The 21,593-nt window shown below is 41.5% G+C and overlaps 2 protein-coding genes across 2 annotated transcripts in view; both read right to left on the bottom strand.

Moving 5' to 3' along the window:
* Positions 1-2,973: 2,973 nt before the first annotated feature.
* Positions 2,974-21,593, bottom strand: part of LOC122450435 (olfactory receptor 4B1) — a 43,834-nt gene continuing 25,214 nt past the window's right edge. The window contains exon 2 of the mRNA XM_043482786.1: positions 2,974-3,914. Coding sequence (XP_043338721.1) covers positions 2,974-3,914 — 941 coding nt within the window. The remainder of the gene's footprint in view (positions 3,915-21,593) is intronic.
* LOC122450438 (olfactory receptor 4B1-like) lies at positions 15,957-16,883 on the bottom strand. The gene has a single exon (XM_043482788.1). The coding sequence runs from the start codon at positions 16,881-16,883 to the stop codon at positions 15,957-15,959; it is 927 nt and encodes a 308-aa protein (XP_043338723.1).

Below are 21,593 nucleotides of genomic sequence, written 5' to 3'. Positions count from 1 at the left end.
TAAAACTTTTTTAGGATGAAATCAAAAGACTACTTGAGTAGTTTCCCAGGAAAGAAGTCCAATTTGTGAATAGTCATGTAGTCATCAAACAAATAAAATGAATGACCAGAACGAATTATAATAACGATTATGATAGCTAATATTTACTGAGTCTATAGTATAAATCTATACCATGTTCTTTTCTAAAACTTTGATGTATACTGGAGACTTCCCTGGTGGTCCAGTGGTTAAGAATCCACCTGCCAATGCAGGGGACACGGGTTCGATCCCTGGTCCAGGAAGATTCCACGTGCCAAGGAGCAACTAAGCCCATGCGCCACCACTACCAAGCCCACGTGCTGCAACTACTGAAGCCTGGATGCTCTAGAGCCCATGGTCTGCAAGAAGAGAAGCCGCCGCAATGAGAAGCCCAAACACCACAACCAGAGAAAGCCCAGGTGCAGCAACAAAGGCACAGCATAGCCAAAAATAAACAGATAAATACGGACAGAGGGGGTGTATGTATAATCAGTCATGCTTTGCTGCATGGCAGAAACCAACACAATATTGCAGAATTTTTTAATTTAAAATTTTTAAATGGGGAAAAAAATAAATTAATTTAATGTATATTAACTAATATTCAGAATACTTCTCAAGTTCATATCATTGTTCATCTTCTTGTATTTATGAAAAACAGGTGGTGATGAAGTAGTACTTGGATCATGAGTTATGAGAGAGGGGCACTTGGAAGAGCCTGATGGGTTTCAGAGCCTGAGCTCTTCCAATTTTAACAGGAAAAGCTAGGCACCCCACCATGAGACGCCCATTAAAAATTCCTTAATGGATCTGGGGTTTGTTTTCTAGGTGTTGAAAATGTTCTGCAATTAGTGGTGATGGTTGCAAAATGTACTAAAAATGACTGAATTGTACAATTTAAAATGGTCAAATTGGCAAAATTTATGTTCCATAAATTTTGTTTCAATATTGCATAAATAATAAATGTATACAACAGTTACTTAAAACTATTGTTGTTCAGTCATTAAGTTATGTCTGACTAGTTGCAACTTCAAAGACTGTAGCCTGCCAGGCTCTTCTGTCCCTGGGATTTCCCGGGCAAGAATACTGGAGTGGGCTGCCATCCTCCTCCAGGGGATCTTCTTGACCCAGGATCAAACCTGCGTCTCAGGTCTCAGGCATCAGCAGGCATGTTCTTTACCACTGAGACACTGGGGAAACCTGCATAAAACTATGAAATAAACCTAAAAGAAAACTCTAAAAAAAATCTGCAAACTACGCTCTAGAAAGGATTGTTCATGGGCCTAAATGGTTTGTTTTTTTCAACAAGCACTGACAAAGCACCAGCTAACACATGATACTTAGAGTTGCAAAGCAGTGTAGTGAATAGCCCTGTCCCTGAGAACCTAGTCTAGTCAGATAAAAAACATATAAAATAATACCTCCAAAGTGATAAGGACAATGATAAAATTATGCAAAAATAACCATGGCTAGAAGACAAAGTTCAACCCAAGGAGGAGCAAGGTGAGAGAAGAATTCATAGGAAAGTGATTTTAACCTAGGTCTGAAAGGATATATAGGAGTTTGTCACATGGAAACATGTGGTAAAGTCATTCCAGAAAGAAGTGGTATTGCCTCAGGGATTATGAATGGTTGTCCATGTCAATGATTAGTGAGGATGACAAGCAAGTGGGGAAAATTTCCTGGTACCTTTAAAATCACTGTTCATCTGCATGCCTAACCAGCTTCTGAGGACAAAGGGAAAAACCTTTAAGGCCTATAACATAATATGATGGATGCTCCATCCCTCTGCAAGGAAGTTGCATGCATTACTTCCCCTGATCCACAAGAAGAGTTGGAAGGATGGAGGGCAAATGCAAGAAAATCCATGTTATTCCAAAGCCAATAGAAACAAATTTTATTATATTCTCTCTATATTCACAATGATAAGAGTCAATTGAGTTAAAGGAGTTTCTGAGAGATGAACCAATAATGCAAACACAAACTCTCTTATCCTGCTCCACCAAGAAACACTAATAGGCTTGACAAGAAATGGACTTGGCTGATAGTTAGAATGAAGGACAGAGTGTGGAGCAGAAGCATGCTTGGACATTATTTCCCTCTCCTTCATTCTTCAACTTAGGCCCAAGATGTTTTTTATATTCTGTATTGACTTACATCTGTATAAAGCTAAAAGTGATATTTTTTGTTAAAATGTGTGTCTTGATCTTTCCCTCCTGGCAGCCAGGATCTATGCCATGTTTGATCGTCTTTAAAATTTTGGATACAGGACATTACGAGAAGAGATTTAAGGACTATCTTTTGTGTCAACATATCACAAGAACTGAAACTGCTCCAGGGTCTTTTCTAGTACTTGTGCTCAAAAAGTCTATGGTACAGGATGCTAAAACAAGCAGAAGAATAGAAAAATCCCTGGGTGCAATTTTCAAAGACACAATTGTCCACGCTGGAAGAGCAGATCAGATTGGTACCCTCCTCCCCAAATATCCCATGGTAATTCCTCTGTTTGGTTTCCCTTTCTAATGAAATATGGGTTGTTATCATTAGGGAGGTTAAACAAAAAGGGAAGCATGAAGAGGAAATGATGAAAAAGGCGAAAGAAGGAAGGTGGAAGGGAATGTAGGAAGGGAGTGACAGAATCACTTTAACATACAGAATATTTGTCCAAGAGTTCTCCTTTGCATTCATACTTAATTTGAGTTTCATTGTTAACCAGTCCCATGAAACTACTGAATATCACGGAGCCAATTAAGTTCTCTAAGACCAACAAGACTATCTGACCTCAGTCCTTGGAACGTGATACTAGGATACTACAAAGACTTTGGTTACTAAGGAGAATCACAGCACAGTAACGTTAAGTCCCTGCATTTGTTTCTGACATTCCTGTATGTCCTACTAAAATTAAAATCCATTTCAAGATAATAATCAGGCACACTTTTATTAATCACTTTCCCATTTTCACTCCATCCCTGAGTTCTCCTTTTTGCCCCACAATCTCCTCATGGCAACTTTCATCTCTGCATTTCTGAGTGTGTAGATGATGGGGTTCAGCATGGGGGTGACCACCGTGTAGAACACGGCCACCAGCTTGTCCTCAGTGAAGGTGGAGGCGGGCCGCATGTAGAGGAAGATGGCGGGTCCAAAGAACAAGATGACCACCATGATGTGAGAGGCACAGGTGGAGAGGGCTTTGCGTCTGCCCTCTGCTGAATGGTTCCTCAAGCTGACCAGGATGACAACATATGAGGACACCAAGAGGAGAAAGGAGAAGACAGAGATTAATCCACTGTTGGCCAGCACAATGACCCCCTCCATGAATGTGTCAGTGCAGGCAAGCTTGAACAAGGGATGGAGGTCACAGAAGTAGTGGTCAATCACATTGGGACCGCAGAAGGGCAATTGGATGGTGATGAGAATCTGAATTATGGAGTGAAAGAAGCCTCCAAGCCAGGAACTAGCCACCAGCACATGACACAGTCGATGGCTCATAATATTCGTATAATGAAGAGGTTTGCAGATGGCCACGTAGCGATCATAAGCCATCACCACCAGCAAAAAGATCTCAGTGACCCCCAAGAAATGGGAGAAGAATATCTGAGCCAGACAACCTTTCAGAGAGATGGTCTTAACCTTGACAAGTAAGTCTGTGATGAATTTGGGGACGATTGTAGAGGAGTAACTGATCTCCACCAGCGACAGGTGACTAAGGAAGAAGTACATGGGGGCACGCAGGCTCTTACTGACTCTAACCGTCAGGACAATGAGGCCATTGCCCACCACCGTGGCCAAGTACACAGGGAGAAACACCACAAAGCACGCTCTTTGCACCTCTGGGTCCTGGAAAAGACCGGTGATAATTAATTCAGTCACATTATTGGTCCTCGCCATGGAATCCATTCCTGCAATCAAACAAACACTGATTGTAACTAATTTGCCTCATTTATGGCAAATTAGCATAAACCACTTTACAATACAAACTTACTGCGAACTCACTCATTCACCCAATATGTATTCATTCAATTTTAAATATGGTCAATCTAATAACAGTTTATATAAACAACATTAAGGCTCAGAGAAATGGTTATTTACCCAGGATCACACAGAAAGCTTCCCTGGTGGCTCAGATAGTAGAGAATCCATCTGCAATGAGGGAGACCTGGGTTCGATCCCCAGGTTGGGAAGATACCCTGGAGGGGGGCATGGCTGCCCACTCCAGTATTCTTACCTGGAGAATCCCCATGGACAGAGGAGCCTGGCAGGGTCCAGGCTGTCCATGGGGTTGCAAAGAGTCAGCCATGACTAAAGTGACTAAGCACACAGAAAGTAGTGAATTCTGGAACTCAAGTTCAGACTCTGAAAGGAGTCCAGGGTTCTTTCTAACTCACCTTAAGATACTATGAATTTTGGCAGCCATTCAAGTTCAGCACCTACATTTTAACCATGTTCATTGCATTTTCATCACTCTATCTTATTGGGGATCCCCAAGACGGGCTACTTTCCTGAGTCCTTCTTTCTTTCATCTCTGTGGCAGGGAATCGTCTTCCCACTGATAATCCTTCCCTTTCCAAAACGTCCTCAGTACTGTTCTCTTCACTCTGCCAGTCTTCAACCTACTCAGGTCAGAGTCCTTCACCAGTCTTGCAGCTTCAATACTTGTGTTTATATGACAAATGTTCAAACACTCTAGAGAGAATTCCACCTACTCATTTGTCTCCATCATTTCACTGTTACTTTCTTACCTTTTGCCCCACTGCTCAAACTACAGACAGATCCTGAAATCAAAGCGCTTATCCTCTGAGAGTTCTTTTGTGGCTGACCAGCCTTGCTTGTCCTGGTTCCAGGTTGGTGCATGCATGCTAAGTCACTTCAGTCATGGCCATCTCTTTGCGATCCCATGGACTATAGCCCACCAGGCTCCTCTGTCCATGGGATTCTCCAGGCAAGGATACTGGAGTGGGTTGCCATGCCTTCCTCCAGGAGAACTTCCCAACCCAGGAGTCAAATCCACGTTTCTTATATCTCCCTGTATTGGCAAGCACATTCTTTACCACTTGTGCCACCTGGGGCTTTCCTGGCGGCTCAGACAGTAAAGACTCCACCTGCAATACAGGAGACCCGAGGTTGATCCCTGGATGGGGAAGGTCCCCTGGAGGAGGAAATGGCTACCCACTCCAGAATTCTTGCCTGGAGAATTCCATGGACAGAGGAGCCTGGTAGGCTATAGTCCACGGGGTCGCAAAGAGTAGGACAGGTTGGTAGCCAGCAGCAAAGAATATGATGACTAGAGTGAAGATTGCTCCATGAGTTACTCCTCTGGAGAAGATACTTACTGACACCTCTTACACATCTATACAGTCTCGGACTAGACTAAAGAAATACAGACTATGATACACCCCTCATGCTAACAATGTCATATGGAGGAAGCTACAGAGGATAACCACTCCTTGTCCCATCCTGACACAGGGAAGGTGGAGCACATTGGCAAGGAGAAATTAGAAATGCAATGATGGGCCCCTCCTCTCTTCCTGTGAGATGCTGTAGAGAGCACAGTACCTATACTGCCCCGGGGGAATCCTCTGTCTCTATGGGGTAGAGACAGTTACTGTGTGTGCTCACTCAGTCGTGTCCGACTCTTTGCAACACCATGGACTGTAGCCCAGCAGGCTCCTCTGTTCATGGGATTCTCCAGGCAAGAATACTGGAGTGGGTTGTCATTTCCTACTCCAGGGGATCTTCCTGACCCAGGGATTGAACCTGCATCTCTTGCATCTCCTGCATTGGCAGACAGATTCTTTACCACTTGAGCCACCTGGGGATTCCAGGCTACTCTGTAGAGTAGACCCAATGCTGCCATGGCTGGGTAGGGCTTTTACCTAAATCTAGAGCTCAGTTTGAGAAAGGCCACTTGGCACCAAATTTTAAACCTCAGTCTCTGACATCACCTTTTCTAATAGCAACGGTAACATTTTTCCCAAATTCCTTCTTCCTTTGCCTTGTTTCTGAATTAGTTGAAACTTCATAGAGGGAAAAGATAGATTAAGCTTCGTCAAAGTTCCAAATGATATCTAACAATCACTTTATAAGAAAAAAACTGTTACAACCTGTCAAAGCCACAGTAGAACTGTCTATCTATCCAAACAGGAGGTACAGCTATCAGATTTCTTGGGAAGAATTACTGCTATGGGACAAAAGAGGAGGAATGGCCATTTGCAGAAGAAGAAGGGATCAGCCATCCATGGAAAGAGAAACTGTCTACCCAAGAAATACAGGTTCCCAGGACAATAGTTGTGGCATAGAAATTACACTGATCCTCATGTCAAACACAAGCAATATTAATAAATTCATCATAATGGGGTCCTTTCTCAATAAGAACAGTGATGTGAACACAAAGTACCCAGAATATTAAGAATATCTGGCATCATCTCAGGACTTTGGGAAACCAAGTACCTGAAGTGTTACAAAATAAGATTGTGAAACTCCTCAAGAAGCTCCTATTAACACGTTCTCATTCAGGAGCTCAAGAAGGGCTTTGAACAGAGATTAGAGTTGAAGCTGAGGACAATAAGCCATAGAATAACAGTGTGACCCGAAAGATACTTCAATGCCAGCATCTGCTTCCAAGATGCCCTGGCTTGTCGCTGTGATGTCTTCTGTGATCCATGCCTCCCTTTCATTCCCATACCCAGTCAGTCACCACATCCCACTAATTTTACCTTTAAACCATCTTTCCTGTGCACTTTCTCTCCAAGTGTGCTCCCACCCTGGAGAAGACACAGACGAAGAGATGGGTCTGTGTCTATGAAGATGGGTCCCACTGCCTTCATATTTGCTGTCAGCTGATGCTTAAGTCACCAAAGCCTCTTAGTCTCCACAACCTCCCACCCCATCCATCCTGCACACTGCAACCAGAAGATTGTTTCCCAGACCCTTCCTACCTTGGATCCTCCTCTGCTTGGGGATAATCAGTGAAAGCCTGAGTGCCTGGACTTACTTTTAAAGATTTTCACAGATGGAGTCATCTCAAAGGTCATTGCTTTACCCACTAAACTTCAATTCACCTCCGCTAACTCAGGGTCATCTCTGTCTCCCACAAGGCCACTCTACTCACTCCCACCATGGAGAGCCCTTCACTGGAAATACCTTCTCTGTGTCCATCCCAACCTTACCTACCTTCCAGCCCCAATTCCTGTCCTGTGTGTTCAATGAATCTTGCAATTCACACTCCAACTTACATGTATCTCCTCTGAGCACTACAAATCCTTTGGTGATTACCCTTAGATGTAAATCTGATCATGTTCCTTCTTTACCTAGAATCTAGCAACACCTCCCCCACCCCCACCCCATTGCCTGGAGAAGGAAAAGGCAACCCACTACAGTATTCTTCCCTGGGAAATTCCATGGACAGAGGAGCCTGGAGGGCTACAGTCCATGGGGTCGCAAAGAATCAGACATGACTGAGCATGTGTGCATGCCCTATTTCCCACAGCATAAATTATAACATTTATAGCATGGATTCCAGGTCCTTCTTGAATTGGCTATTACATATTTTCACAACCTTATTGTCATCCCCCAAATGAACCTCATACAGCTATTTGCTAATCCAAGGTATCCTTCCTCTCTTCTCTGTGTTTAATATTCCTTCTCCTAGGTTTCTGGAGAACCTTGCTTCTATAGGAGAGAGAACTGCAATAATAAATTCTCTTCTTTGTGCTCCTACTGTATGTTACCATACTTCTTTTATAGCAATTAAAATATGTTTTATAATTGTAGCCTCTATGCCTGTATCTTCTACTAAGAAATACACCTTTGTATTCAAAATTATCTGTTTAAATTTTTTCTTAAAGCTTTATTATTATTAATTGCATTCTGGTTGATAATAATAGTTAGCATTTCAACAGTACCATGTACCAAACACTTCATAGGTGTTCTATACACATTATTTCAATCAATTCTCAGAGCATACGTATGATACAGGCATCATTATTATCGTTCCTTTTTAACATATGAGGAAAAAGGAACACAGGTAAATGAATTAACCCGTCTAAGATTACACAGCAGTGAAGCCAGGATTTCAACCCAAGTAGCCTGACCACTGGAGAAGGAAATGGCAACCCACTCCAGTATTCTTGCCTGAAAAATCCCATGGACAGAGAAGCCTGGTGGGCTATAGTCAACAGGATCTCAAAGAGTCAGACATGACTGAGCAACTAAACCACCACTGCTACCAGCCTGAGCGCAGATCTTATCTTGTAACCACTACTTTTTACAACTTCTGGGTACATAATACATAAGGGAAAAGTTAAATTTAAATATTTTAGGACCAATCTGAGAGATCACTCAGAACTGTTCAGAGTTCAATATTTCCAGTCTTTATTCCTCAGAGAAGGAATACCTAATAGTTTCTTTTTGGAACACCACCATTTCCTATTCTGTAGTCTATGCCTTTTCTGTAGTTATTCCTCTCTTTGCTACCCTCTCCCATCCATTTCCGCCTTCTCTCTGCAAATTAAAGATTAGGCTCTTCTCCAACAACAAATCACCAATATACCTGTGAGCTTTTAGAAAGCAAAGTCAGTGATGTCTAAGACAAGTCATCAGAAAAAGAGGAAAATTCAGGTGCTCTGGATCCAGGCTGATAACTGTATTATAATATATAAGAAATAAACAAATGCCACAGAAAGCATCAGACTCAGAGATTTTAAAGATCCTGCTTTTTGTAAAGAAAAACTACCCAACCACTGAAAGTCCAAGAGTTCTGAATAAATGGTTAGATCTTTGGACTATTTTAAATAATTTAAGCCATACACAATAATCAAGGGGAAATGTTCCCAGTGGAATTTCGTTTCTCTTGGGTGAAACTTTGTCAATTAAACTATGACTGAGGAAGGGCTTGGAATCTGTTTCAGTTAGTTTGATGGTGTTTCTATAAAACTTTTGTACCCAATAATAAGCTAGTAAGAGAAGAAACTTGTATACGAATTGCTGATTCACTTCGTTGTTCAGTAGAAACCAGCACAACATTGCAAACTTTTTCAAAGCCAATAAAACTTTTTATCGTAAAGCCAATAAAAAATTTTTTAAAAGGGAACTTGACGGTAAGTCATAAAAGCAACGTTTTTCCAGACTGGACTGCTGAGAATGAAAAAGAGAATAAATAGAGAAGAAAGAGGACTGCACAGGGAGCCAAGACACCCGGGCACTAGGTCCAGCTCAGGAATTAACTACCTAAATTAAGCCACGTCATCTCACCCCTCCACTTCTCACTCCCCCCTGTTTCTACGTCTGCATAAATTGACAAAATTGGGCTAAACAATCTCCACTGTGCCTCCCAATTCTAACATTCATGGATTCAGTTCTAAGTCTCTTAGTCTCCTTGTGTTAAGCCTCCCCATCCATAAAATAGCACTAATAATAATATAATATAGTGAGAATTTCCTCAGGAAAGAATGCATTATTCATTCATCCATTTATTTAACAAATAGTATCTAGTCTTACTATGTGCTAAACACTCTTCTAGGTGCTGGAAATTTGCTAGTAACAAAGCAAAGTCTCTAGGTTCATTGAGGTTTTGTTACTCAATCGCTAAGTGGTGTCCAGCTCTGAGATCCCATGGATTGTACACCAGGCTCCTCTGTCCATGGGATTTTCCAGTCAAGAATACTTGAGTGGGTTGCCATTTCCTACTCAGCGGATCTTCCTGACCCAATGACTGAATCTGCGTCTCTTGCATTGGCGGGCAAATTCTTTACCACTGAGACACCAGGAAAACCCCCTTCATTGAGGTTATATCTTTCATATATGTATCAGAGCATAATGGAAAAAGAGACAGATGGTAAATAAATAAAACTTGATATGCAAATTAGATAGCAATAGTCCTATCAAAACCATCCCCAAGAAAAAGAAATGCAAAAAGACAGAATGGTTGTCTGAGGAGGCCTTACAAATAGCTGAGAAAAGAGGAGAAATGAAAGGCAAAGGGGAAAAAGAAAGATAACCCATCTGAATGCAGAGTTCCAAAGCATAGCAAGGAGAGATAAGAAAGCCTTCCTCAGTGATCAATGCAAAGAAATAGAGGAAAACAATAGAATGGGAAAGACTAAAGATCTCTTCAAGAAAATTAGAGACACCAAGGGAACATTTTGTTCAAAGATGGGTACAATAAAGGGCAGAATGTTATGGACCTACCAGAAGCAGAAAAAAAAAAGAAGAGGTGGCAAGAATACACAGAATAACTATACAAAAAAGATCTTAATGACTCAGATAACCACGATGGTGTGATTGCTCACCTAGAGCCAGATATCCTGAAGTGCAAAGTCAAGTAGGCCTTGGGAAGCATCATTACAAACAAAGCTAGTGGAGGTGATGGAATTCTAGCTGAGCTATTTCAAGTCCTAAAAGATGATGCTGTGAAAGTGCTGCACTCAATATGCCAACAAACTTGGAAAACTCAGTAGTGGCCACAGGACTGGAAAAGGTCAGTTTTCATTCAAATCTCAAAGAAAGGTGATGACAAAGAATGTTCAAACTACCACACAGTTGCACTTATTTCATATGCTAGCAAAGTAATGCTCAGAATTCTCCAAGCCAGGCTTTAATAGTCCACGAACTGAGAAATTCTAGATGTTCAAGTTGGATTTAGAAAAGGCAGAGGAACCAGATATCAAATTGCCAACATCCACTGGATCATAGAAAAAGCAAGCAAATTCCAGAAAAACATCTGCTTCATTGACTACACTAAAGCCTTTGACTGTGTGGATCACAACAAACTGTGGAAAATTCTTAAAGAGATGGGAATACGAGGTCATCTCACTTGCCTCCTGAGAAACCTGTATGCAGGTGAGGAAACGACAGTTAGAACCAGACATGGAACAACAGACTGGTTCCAAATTGGGAAAGGAGTACATCAAGGCTGTATATTGTCACCCTGCTTATTTAACTTCTATGCAGAGCACATCATACAAAATGCCAGCCTGGATGAAGCACAAGCTGGAATCAAGACTGCTGGGAGAAATATCAATAACCTCAGATATGCACATGACACCACCTTTATGGGAGAAAGTAAAGAGGAACTAAAGAGCCTCTTCACGAAGGTGAAAGAGGAGAGTGAAAAAGCTGGCTTAAAATTCAACATTCAAAAAACTAACATCATGGCATCTGGTCCTATAACTTCATGGCAAATAGATGGGGAAACAATGGAAAGAGTGACAGACTTTATTTTTGGGGGGCTCCAAAATCACTGTGGTCTGTGATTGCAGCCATGAAATTAAAAGACACGTGTTCCTTTTATAGGCAGAAAAGCTATAACAAACCTAGACAGCATATTAAAAAGCAGAGACATTATTTTGCCAACAAAGATTTGTTTAGTTAAAGCTATGATTTTTCCAGTAGTTATGTATGGATGTAAGACTTGTACCATAAAGAAGGCTGAGCACCAAAGATTTGATGGTTTTGAACTGTGGTGTTGGAAAAGACTTCTGAGAGTCCTTTGGAGAGCAAGGAGATCCAACCGGTCAATCCTAAAGGAAATCAATCCTGAATATTCATTGGAAGGACTGATGCTGAAACTGAAGCTCCAATACTTTGACTACCTGATGTGAAGAACTGACCCATTGGAGAAGTCCCTGATGCTGGCAAGATTGAAGCGGGAGAAGATGACAGAGGATGAGATGGCTGGATGGAATCACTGACTCAATGGACATGAGTTTGAGCAAACTCGGGGGGTTGGTGATGGACAGGGAAGCCTGGCACATTGCAGTCCATGGGATCACAAAGAGTCGGACACCACTGAGCAACAGAACAGTAACAACAAAGTCCTATCAAGAAAAATAAAACAGGTTAAGGATGATAGGAAAGCTGGTGGTTATTATTATATTACTATAGGTAGTCAGGAAAGGTTATATCTTGCCAAGATCTCTGTCTGCTATCTTGAGAAGAGGAGTGGGAAATATAGGAGTGGGAAAAAAAGGAAACCTGTTAGGAGAACATCACAGTAACCTGGCCAAAGATCCTTGTGTTTTGGGCCAGGACAGTAGCAGTAAAGGTTTTAGGAAGTTTTTGGATTCTGCACATATTTTGAAGGAACAATTCATAAGACGTGCTGATGTTTTGATTCAGAAAAGCAAAGAAGTAGAGCAATCTCAGATACCTCTAAGGATTTAGACTGGAACAGGCAGAGTGAAATAAGTCAGACAGAAAATGATAAATACCACGTGCTCTCACTTATTTGTGGAATCTCAACAAAACAAAACCGAGCTCACAGATACAGAGAACAGATTGGCACTTGTCTGAGGCTGGGGTGAGGAGTGGGCAAAAATGGATGGAGGGGGTCAAAAGGAACAAACTCCCAGTAGTCACCACACACCTATCAGGGTAGTGGGGCCAGGAGCAATTTTCCCGACTCAGAAAAATAGGTACAAGTTTGCAGCAAAGGAAGCACTGAAGTATGTAGACTTGTGTACCCAATGTGGTAGTCACCAGCCACATGTAGCTATTTAATTTCACTAAAATTAAATAAAATTTAAAATTCAATTCTCCCATCATTAGAGTCACATTTAAGATGCTGATTAGCCACATGGCTAAGCGCTACCATGCCTTAGCACAGGTTTAGAACGTTTCCATCATCACTGAGCCTTCTCACAGAACCCGGATCTAGACCACAGCTGCGTCAGAAAAAACAAAATATTCTCCAAGAACATAAGCTCCATGCAGGCAAGACCTTCTCCCTCCTGTGTATCGTTATACACCTCTAGCACTTAGAACAATGTCTGGAACATAGTACATGGTCATTAAGTCTTGTTTAATAAATTCTTACATGAATCCAAAAGCCCTGAAACAAGTGGATATTAAGTAAACTGTGCTACAATTAAACTTTGTGATATTACCAACCCATCATAAATAATTTTTATGAAAAAAATTTAATTGCTTGGGAAATTGATGTGTAACTGAGTGCCTGAGAATATGGGCCAATCCTTGTACCCATTCTCTTCTTCCTCTTTGAGACTAGAACAGAATGCTAATTTTAGCTAAAAGCAATTCCACACAGAATAAAAGATTATAGTTTCCAGGCTCCCTGGCAATTAAGGGTCACCATGTGATTAATGTGAATAAGATGAAAGCAAAATTTCTGTGTGGGACTTTTGGAAAGTCTCCCAAAAGAGAAAACGATCTTTTAATTTTGTGGCTGCAGTCACCGTCCACAGTGATTCTGGGGCCCAAGAAAATAAAATCTGTCATTGCCAGGTTTAGTCTCTAGTATGGGAACTAGATCCTGCATGCCACAGTGAAGGCCTGGTGCAGCCAAATAAATAAATAAAAATATCTTTTAAAAGCAGGAAATTACTATCATATTAGACAGGACCAACAGAAGGCATCACCAGCATAGCATGAGTTCTACTGAACAGCACATGTATGGAGTCTTAGCAGTCCCTTGAGGTCACAGGCTGAAGTAATACATTCAGAATAGACAAATACTCAGTCTCAATTTCTCATAATATTGTTGGACCGCCACAATCAAGCTGGATTTTCTCCCTCTGTACTCGAGTGTTCTTGCCTGGAGAATCCCAGGGACGGGGGAGCCTGGCGGGCTGCGGTCTATGGGGTCGCACAGAGTCGGACACGACTGAAGTGACTTAGCAGCAGCAGCAGCAGCACTTCTATAGTTCTATCTCATAAGTTGCCCTTACTATTATATGTAGTCAAACCTATACCAAAAACCACACAAATAATAAATGGGGAAAATGTAGTACTTGCAAAATGGTTTGCAGCATGCTATCAAATTTTCTTTAGTAAATTTATTTTATATTTATTTTCTTTAAAATATTTTTTAATGCTGTGACAGCATCAACCATTGAGAACTAATTATATGATCACTGACACTAAGTGGTCTAATTAGACTGCTGCTTCTGTGAATTGAGTAGGCATCTGTAAAATTTTACAGCGCTGTCTCTTAAAACAGTGAAAACAATGCTTTCCTCTGCTTCTTGTGCTTTTCCAGTGAGACCAGAACAAAGCGAGTAATTAATTCTCAATAGATCCACCAAGTCTCAACCCTCAATAGGTGAGGTAGTCTTTGAGAATCATGGCAACACATTTGGAGTAGATACTATCTGCCCATGCGGTATTCAGAGACTCAGAGTTCATTGATGATGCTTTCTGTAGCTCTCAGTGAAGACACTAAAGCTGCTTATGAGTAAGAAGCTCCTGTCACAGCCTGCATCCTACATTCCTAGCAAGGCATCAAGGGAAAGGGGGCTTCAATAAGTTTAGCTCTGGATCAGATGCTTTCAGATACACATTAACACAATGAAGTGCACCAGCATAAAAGATAAATGGGGAAGTCATGTGACAGTCCACATCCACTTAACAAATATTATTGAGCACCTACCATGTGCCAGTTACTGCGCTAGGTACATAAAGCAATTAAACCACAGAGGATGCTTATCCCAAAGAAGCATCAACACAAGAATTAGAATAAAGGACAGAGTATGGAGTAGAAACATACGTGGACATTACTTGCCTCTCATTTATTCTTCAAGTTAGAATTAATAAGAAATTTCTAATTCTATATTTATTTACTGTGGATAAAGCTTTGTTGAGATGTTTGAGTTGACCTTTCCCTATTGATAGATAGAATCTATGACATTTTGATTTTTTTTTCATTTATATTTATTAGTTGGAGGCTAATTACTTTACAATATTGTAGTAGTTTTTGTCATACATTGACATGAATCAGCCATGGATTTACATGTGTTCCCCATCCCGATTCCCCCTCCCACCTCTCTCTCTACCCGATCCCTCTGGGTCTTCCCAGTTTTGATTTTATTGATGGTAGACATTGTGAGAGGAGATCAAAGGGTTATCTTTTGTGTCAACATGTCACAGGAACTGAAATTTCTCCAGGGGCTTTTCTGATACTTGTGCTCAAATGATCTGTGGTACAAGGTGCTAAAACCACCAGAAGAACAGAAAAACCCCCGAATGCAATTTTCAAAGACGCGCTTATCCATGTCGGGCTCCCAGGTGGCTCAGCACGTAAAGAATCCGCCTGCCAATGCGGAGGATGCAGGAGTCAAGGGTTCGATCCCTGGGTTGGGAAGGTGCCCTGGAGGAGGACATGGCAACCCACTCCAATATTCTTGCCTGGAAAATCCCATGGACAGAAGAGCCTGGCAGGCTACAGTCCATGGGGTCACAAGGAGCTGGACACGATTGAGTAACTTAGCAGGCATCCATGTCAGAAGACTAGATCGGATTTTTTTTTTTTTTAATCGGATTTTTACTCTCCTCCCCAAACATCCCATGATAATTCCTCTTTAGGTTTCCATATTTAACTAAGTGTTGGTGGTCATCACTAGGGAGGTTGAACCAAGAGGGGACAATGAAGAAGGAAGGAGGGGGGGAAATGAAGGAAAGAAAGAAGGGAGTCAAGGAGTGATGAAGAAGAGAAGGAAGGAAGGTGATCATAGGAATAAGTGATTTATCCCCTAAAACACTTGTTAAAATGTTCTCCTTTGCATTTGCACTTAGTTTGAGTCTTAATATTTTCTAATCTTGTGATGTTGTTGGATATCATGAAGCCAATGTGACCTCTGTCCTTTGATCATTACACTGGATTAGTGGGGAATCTTTGCTTACTTGCAACCCCGTGGGCTATACAGTCCATGGAATTCTCCAGGCCAGAATACTGGAGCGGGTAGCTGTTCCCTTCTCCAGGGGATCTTCCCAACCCAGGGATTGAACCCATGTCTCCCACATTGCAGGCCAATTCTTTACCAGCTGAGCCATCAGGGAAGCCCTTGCTTACTTAGGGAGAATCACAGTAGCAGTAACATTAAGTCCTTACATTTGTTTCTTCCATTTGTGTATGTCCCACTAAAATCAAAATCCATTTCAAGAACAGAGAATAATCAGACAGATTTTTTTTTATCGCTTTCCCATTTTCACTACATCCCTGAGTTCTCCTTTTTGGCCCACAACCTCCTCATGGCAACTTTCATCTCTGCATTTCTGAGTGTGTAGATGACGGGGTTCAGCATGGGGGTGACCACCGTGTAGAACACGGCCACCAGCTTGTCCTCAGTGAAGGTGGAGGCGGGCCGCATGTAGAGGAAGATGGCGGGTCCAAAGAACAAGGTGACCACCATTAGGTGAGAGGCGCAGGTGGAGAGGGCTTTGCGTCTGCCCTCTGCTGAATGGTTCCTCAAGCTGAGCAGGATGACAACATATGAGGACACCAAGAGGAGAAAGGAGCACAGAGCAATTAAGCCACTGTTGGCCAACACAACGACCCCCTCCACAGAGGTGTCAGTGCAGGCAAGCTTGAATAATGGCTGGAGGTCACAGAAGTAGTGGTCAATCACATTGGGACCGCAGAAGGGCAATTGGATGGTGATGAGAACCTGAATTATGGAGTGAAAGAAGCCTCCAAGCCAGGAACCAGCTACTAATATGTAACACAGTTGACGGTTCATAATGCTCGTATAATGAAGAGGTTTGCAGATGGCCACATAGCGGTCATAAGCCATCATCACCAGCAAGAGGATCTCAGTGACCCCAAAGAAGTGAAAGAAGAATATCTGAGCCACACAGCCCTCCAGGGAGATGGTTTTAATCTTGGAAAGTAAGTCTGTGATGAATTTGGGGACAATTGTAGAGGAGTAACTGATCTCCACCAGCGACAGGTGACTAAGGAAGAAGTACATGGGGGCACGCAGGCTCTTACTGACTCTCACCGTCAGGACAATGAGGCCATTGCCCACCACCGTGGCCAAGTACACAGGGAGAAAGACCACAAAACACGCTCTCTGCACCTCTGGGTCCTCAAAAAGACCACTGAAAATTAACTCAGTTACATTATTTGTACACGCCATGGAATCCACTCGAAGAAGATGGATTTAAGAGATGAGACCTGTGATAAAACAAACAGTCATAACACCCCGTCCTTCATGTTTACTCAGCACTTGCTGTTGATGGAACTCTTTCACACACAGTATCTGACTGGTTAATTTATTTGATCACTAATATGGTAAATGTTTGTTCAGTAGCCCACTTTATGCAAGACATGATTCAATATACCTCACAAAAACTCTATAATCTCCATATCCTAAGTGAGAAAACTGAGGCTCAGAGAGGTTGAGAATTAACCAAGACTTCCAGCAAGAAATGGATTCAGAACAAGAACCAGATTATTTTATTCTAATATGTTATTTCAAGGAAACCACACTGAAAAAAATAATTACTATCTTCAGCATTAATAGCCATATATATATATATATATATATACACACACACACACATAAAGGACTATAATATATATTAATTAATATATATATTAATGACTAATAATTAGCCCATTCTCATCATACCTTTGTGTTAGAAATTCTCAAGTGAACTTCTGCTCCTGAATCTCTTGTTTTCTCCTTTTATTCCCCAGAAATGCCAATCCCATTGATAATCCTCCCTTTCTAAAGAATGCCTTTGATATTTTCTTTGTATAAGTTAGACAAATTTCTGAATTATTTCAGACCTATGGTTTCACTCAATTCCACAGCTTTATGAATTTTTACCAAAATTTTTTGAAATTTTTGACACCGGAGACCAAGGTAAAAATCTAGGAGTTGTTGAGAATATAGCTCACTATCAAAGACAGTTTAAATATAATACTTTCACTTAAATATAATATTATAATATTGTATATTATTATATATTATATTATATTATAATACATTCATTTAAATATAAAACATTCACCAGTTTGCTATTTTCTGTCTTCCAGTCCAGTTTCCCAGCCATTGAGAAACATTTTTTGCCAGCAAGAGGTAAGGATTTATTTCAATCCTTTGACCAAATATTTTATCAAGGACCTCCCATGTGCCTCAGAGAGCCAGGATGTATGATCTGGATCCTGGAAAGAAGAAAGATGGCTCTCACCCTTAGGAAGCTTGCAACTTCGTGTAATTAAATGGCACATTTATTAATGAGGCAGAGAAAACTGTGAAGACTTCCTCTGTTTTTAAAACTACTTTGAAATATCTCATTCCTCTTATTTTTTCCTTCTGTCTCTTGTGCATCCATCGTGAAATAGATTAATCACCTCCTTTCTCCCCAGTCTTTCTCTTGATGAGAATTTGAAGACATATACAAGGTGAAAATATGCTAAGAGAATCCTCAGTAAGTTACTTGGCTAAAACTGGGGAAGAAATGGGACATTAAAAGGTTAAAAAAGGGGGACACCCAGAAAACACAACTGAGCAGGAGCGATGAAGCAAGATGGAGTTCCCTTAGTCAAGCCCGGTGCTCTGCGACGACATAAAAGGATGGGATGGGGGAGGGGAGGGGGGACACATGTGTAATTATGGCTGACTCGTGTTGTCGTATGGCAGAAACCAACACAACACTGTAAAGCAATTTCCCTCCAATTAAAAAAATAAATTAAAAAAAAACATGGGGCACCCTTACTGGTTCAGGGAAATAGAAAGAAGGAAGGTATTAAAAACAACCCAGAGAGGCTGTGAAATAGTTTTGTGCCTTAAGGTGACTAAAGCATGTGGCTACCGGATGTTCACCATTTGCATTGTCAAGCTACAGTGTCAGAGACTATTGCCCTTTATTCAGCTTCTGCTGTGTGCTGGACTGTGATAAACATGTTATAATCCCTTCCTTGTGTAAATCTTCCTACCACTTTGAGGTAGTGAATGGAAAGGTGAGGAAACTGTGACTCAGAGAGGTTAAGTTACTTACCCAAAGAAACACAGCTTATGAGTGGTTAAGTCAAGGCTGAAACCCAGGTCAGTCTAGAAGGGGGAGGAAGAGCCTCCTTCACCATGGGCAAGGGATGAACCTGAGGAAGGAGAGCTAATAAGGAAAGAGCATATTACACGAATGCGCTCTTCTAGTGAAGATAAAATACAATAGTACCCTCCCTCATGTGGCTCAAAGAAAAACATAGCCTTAGCTATTGGTTCAGTCTCTGATGCCACAATATTCTTACAGGAGTACCTGATCCTTAGGTGAAGAAATATGTCTATATACCTTAGAGTCCAGAATAGACATCAGAGCCTAGTGTAGTGAGTGCTAAAACAGGACAAGGTCATCAAAAAGGGCATGTCTTCAACAAAGTTGGAGGAACAGATAGAAAGGCAATATTAATGCCTCAGGGGAATTCCTGGAGCCTCATATTCGTGGGCAGTGGGGGAAAAAATGTATAATAAGTAATATCAATCATCTTAATTGCCACCGGAAGTAAAGAAAGCCAACTTTTAAGAGAGAAAAGCAACAACCAGATTTTGTACAAAGTGACCCATTCCCAGGCGCCTCATATGTCTATATAACCTAGTCCAAGCTACCACTATCTCGTGGCTGGATTACTACCATATGCTCCTAACTGCTCTTGCTGCTTCCACTTTCTCTCCTAAAGTTTATTCTCCAGCTAGCAGAGTCAGCAAGATCCTCTTAAAAGATCAGTCAGATTGTGTCTCACACATACATCCTCTAAAGAGGAAAAAACACCATCCCTACCAAAGTCTTTCCTGGCTCCCACTGGAAAAAAAAGCTACAGAGTCCCTTCTGCAGTCTGTGTTGTGGTTCCCACTCTTTCCCTGGCCACTGACCCCATCGCTCTTCCACTTTCTCAGTGTTTTTCAACCACAGGATGTAGGACACAGTAGGGACACTCCAGACTCATTCCAGGGTCTTGACCAACATGTAATGTCATGGCATAGCATAGAACTGTCAGTAAACTACAGCTAAAAGTGATCAACTTCTTGTTATAAGGTTTGACTTGATATTTCCTTTTTGATAGTTTGAATCTATGCCATTATGATCTTTTGGTGGAGGGAACAGTTTCAGGTTCATGGATTGCTGGACAGAGGGAAACAAAATACAGTAAGGACACCTAGTTGAGCTGACTTTCACTCTCCTCCCAGAACAGCCTAGAGAAGTGGTTATAAGAGCAAGTATTGCAGCTGGCAGCCAATTCTTAACTCTGTCACCACAGATCATGTGTCCTTGGGAACAGGTTTTCTCATTTTCTTAGAATGGGGCAACAATTCATATGTGAAATGTTTGCTGCATGAATTAGATATGAGATAAAATATATAAAGCATTTAAGAGGGTTGCCTGGCAAATAGGAAGTTCTCAATCAATAGGAGCTATTATTAGCTCAGACTTCCTGGTATTTATTTACATTTCTCTCTGGCTTCTCTTTTCCACTAGCGCAAGAGAAAGACAGTCCATAACTAACTACCTCTTCTGTCCTCTATCATTTCTCCAGATAAAACCCTTACTGTGGAATTAAGGATTACAAAATGATCCGTGGGTTGCATGTAAAAACCTAGGTAGGTAAATGGTGGTCTAGACCCTAACTAGTTAGAATTTTCTCCTCTAACTTTGGGGCTTCCCAGGTGGCTCAGTGGTAAAGAATCTGCCTGCCAATGCAGGAGACACCAGAGCCTTGGGTTCGATCCCTGTGTCAGGAAGATCCCTAGAAGGAAACTGTAACCCACTGCAGTATTTGTGCCGGGATAATCCCATGGACAGAGGAGCCTGGCTGGCCACAGCCAAGAGTCAGACACGGCTGAACACACACACAAGAATGAGCATAGAGTCCCAGTGAGAGAAATCTAATAAGGACACGATAATAAAGTGATAGAGAGCCTGAAGACTTATTGCTATAAGCTCAAATTACATCACGAGAGACTCCTTCCCACTTTATACCTCCAAGTGGTATTTCATGGACTCCCAGAATGTAAAAGCCAAAAAAAAAAACCTTTAGGAAACATCCTGTCCAGGCCTCTCCTTTTTATAGAAGGAGAAACCAAGATCCAGAGAGGAAGAGTGACTCACCTCAGATCACACAGGGATTCGGAGCCTCTCACATTCCATCAACCTGTGAAATCCTCCAGGAACACCATTACCCACCCGGTATGGGTAATGTTCAATATTAGAGCACAGAGTTGAACATGAAGGATTTTCTCCTTAGGCACGGGAAATATTTCTCCTTCTGTTGCAAGAACTCTTCACTCAAACAGATGTCCCAGGCTGAGGAGAGAAGATTCTCTTCACAGCAAAACCCTTCCACTGGGCTTTTTTCTCTGCACTGAAGGCCCCTAGTGAGTTAATCCACTTCATCTCAGCCAAGACGCCAGGTGAGACTGAAGAAATTTTAGAGCTGAAAAGAAATCTGCAGACTGTTAACTCAACCTTCTCGATTTACCCATGAAGCAACGGAGGGCCAGAGAGTTTAACTGACTTCTAAAAGTCACACAGCTATTTTTTGGTCAGGTTGCTGAGGCACTATTTCTGAAATACTGGGATTATCTCTAGTGATTTTGATTTTGTGATTGCTGTTGCCAACTAGCAGTATCAATTTTGCTACCATATGACAAAACCCCACAGCCCTGTGATCTTTTAGAAAATGAACAGCCTATGGTGATGTGGATAAATCACAAAGGGAAAGATTTAGGAAATTGGTCCATAGCCAATCTTTCGATCAACTATTTAGAAACAGGAAAATAGCTACCAAGAACAGCTAACCAGTAAGCTTTGGGTCCTGCTGTTGGTTTAGGAAACCTACTCGCTCT

The sequence above is a fragment of the Cervus canadensis genome, chromosome 11 (assembly GCF_019320065.1).
Source record: "Cervus canadensis isolate Bull #8, Minnesota chromosome 11, ASM1932006v1, whole genome shotgun sequence".
NCBI lineage: Eukaryota > Metazoa > Chordata > Mammalia > Artiodactyla > Cervidae > Cervus > Cervus canadensis.
This window is presented reverse-complemented; position numbering and strand designations above follow the sequence as displayed.

Coding starts and splice junctions, on each gene's coding strand:
- LOC122450438 (XM_043482788.1), bottom strand. CDS start 16,883: ATGGCGTGTACAAATAATGTAACTGAGTTAATTTTCAGTGGTCTTTTT.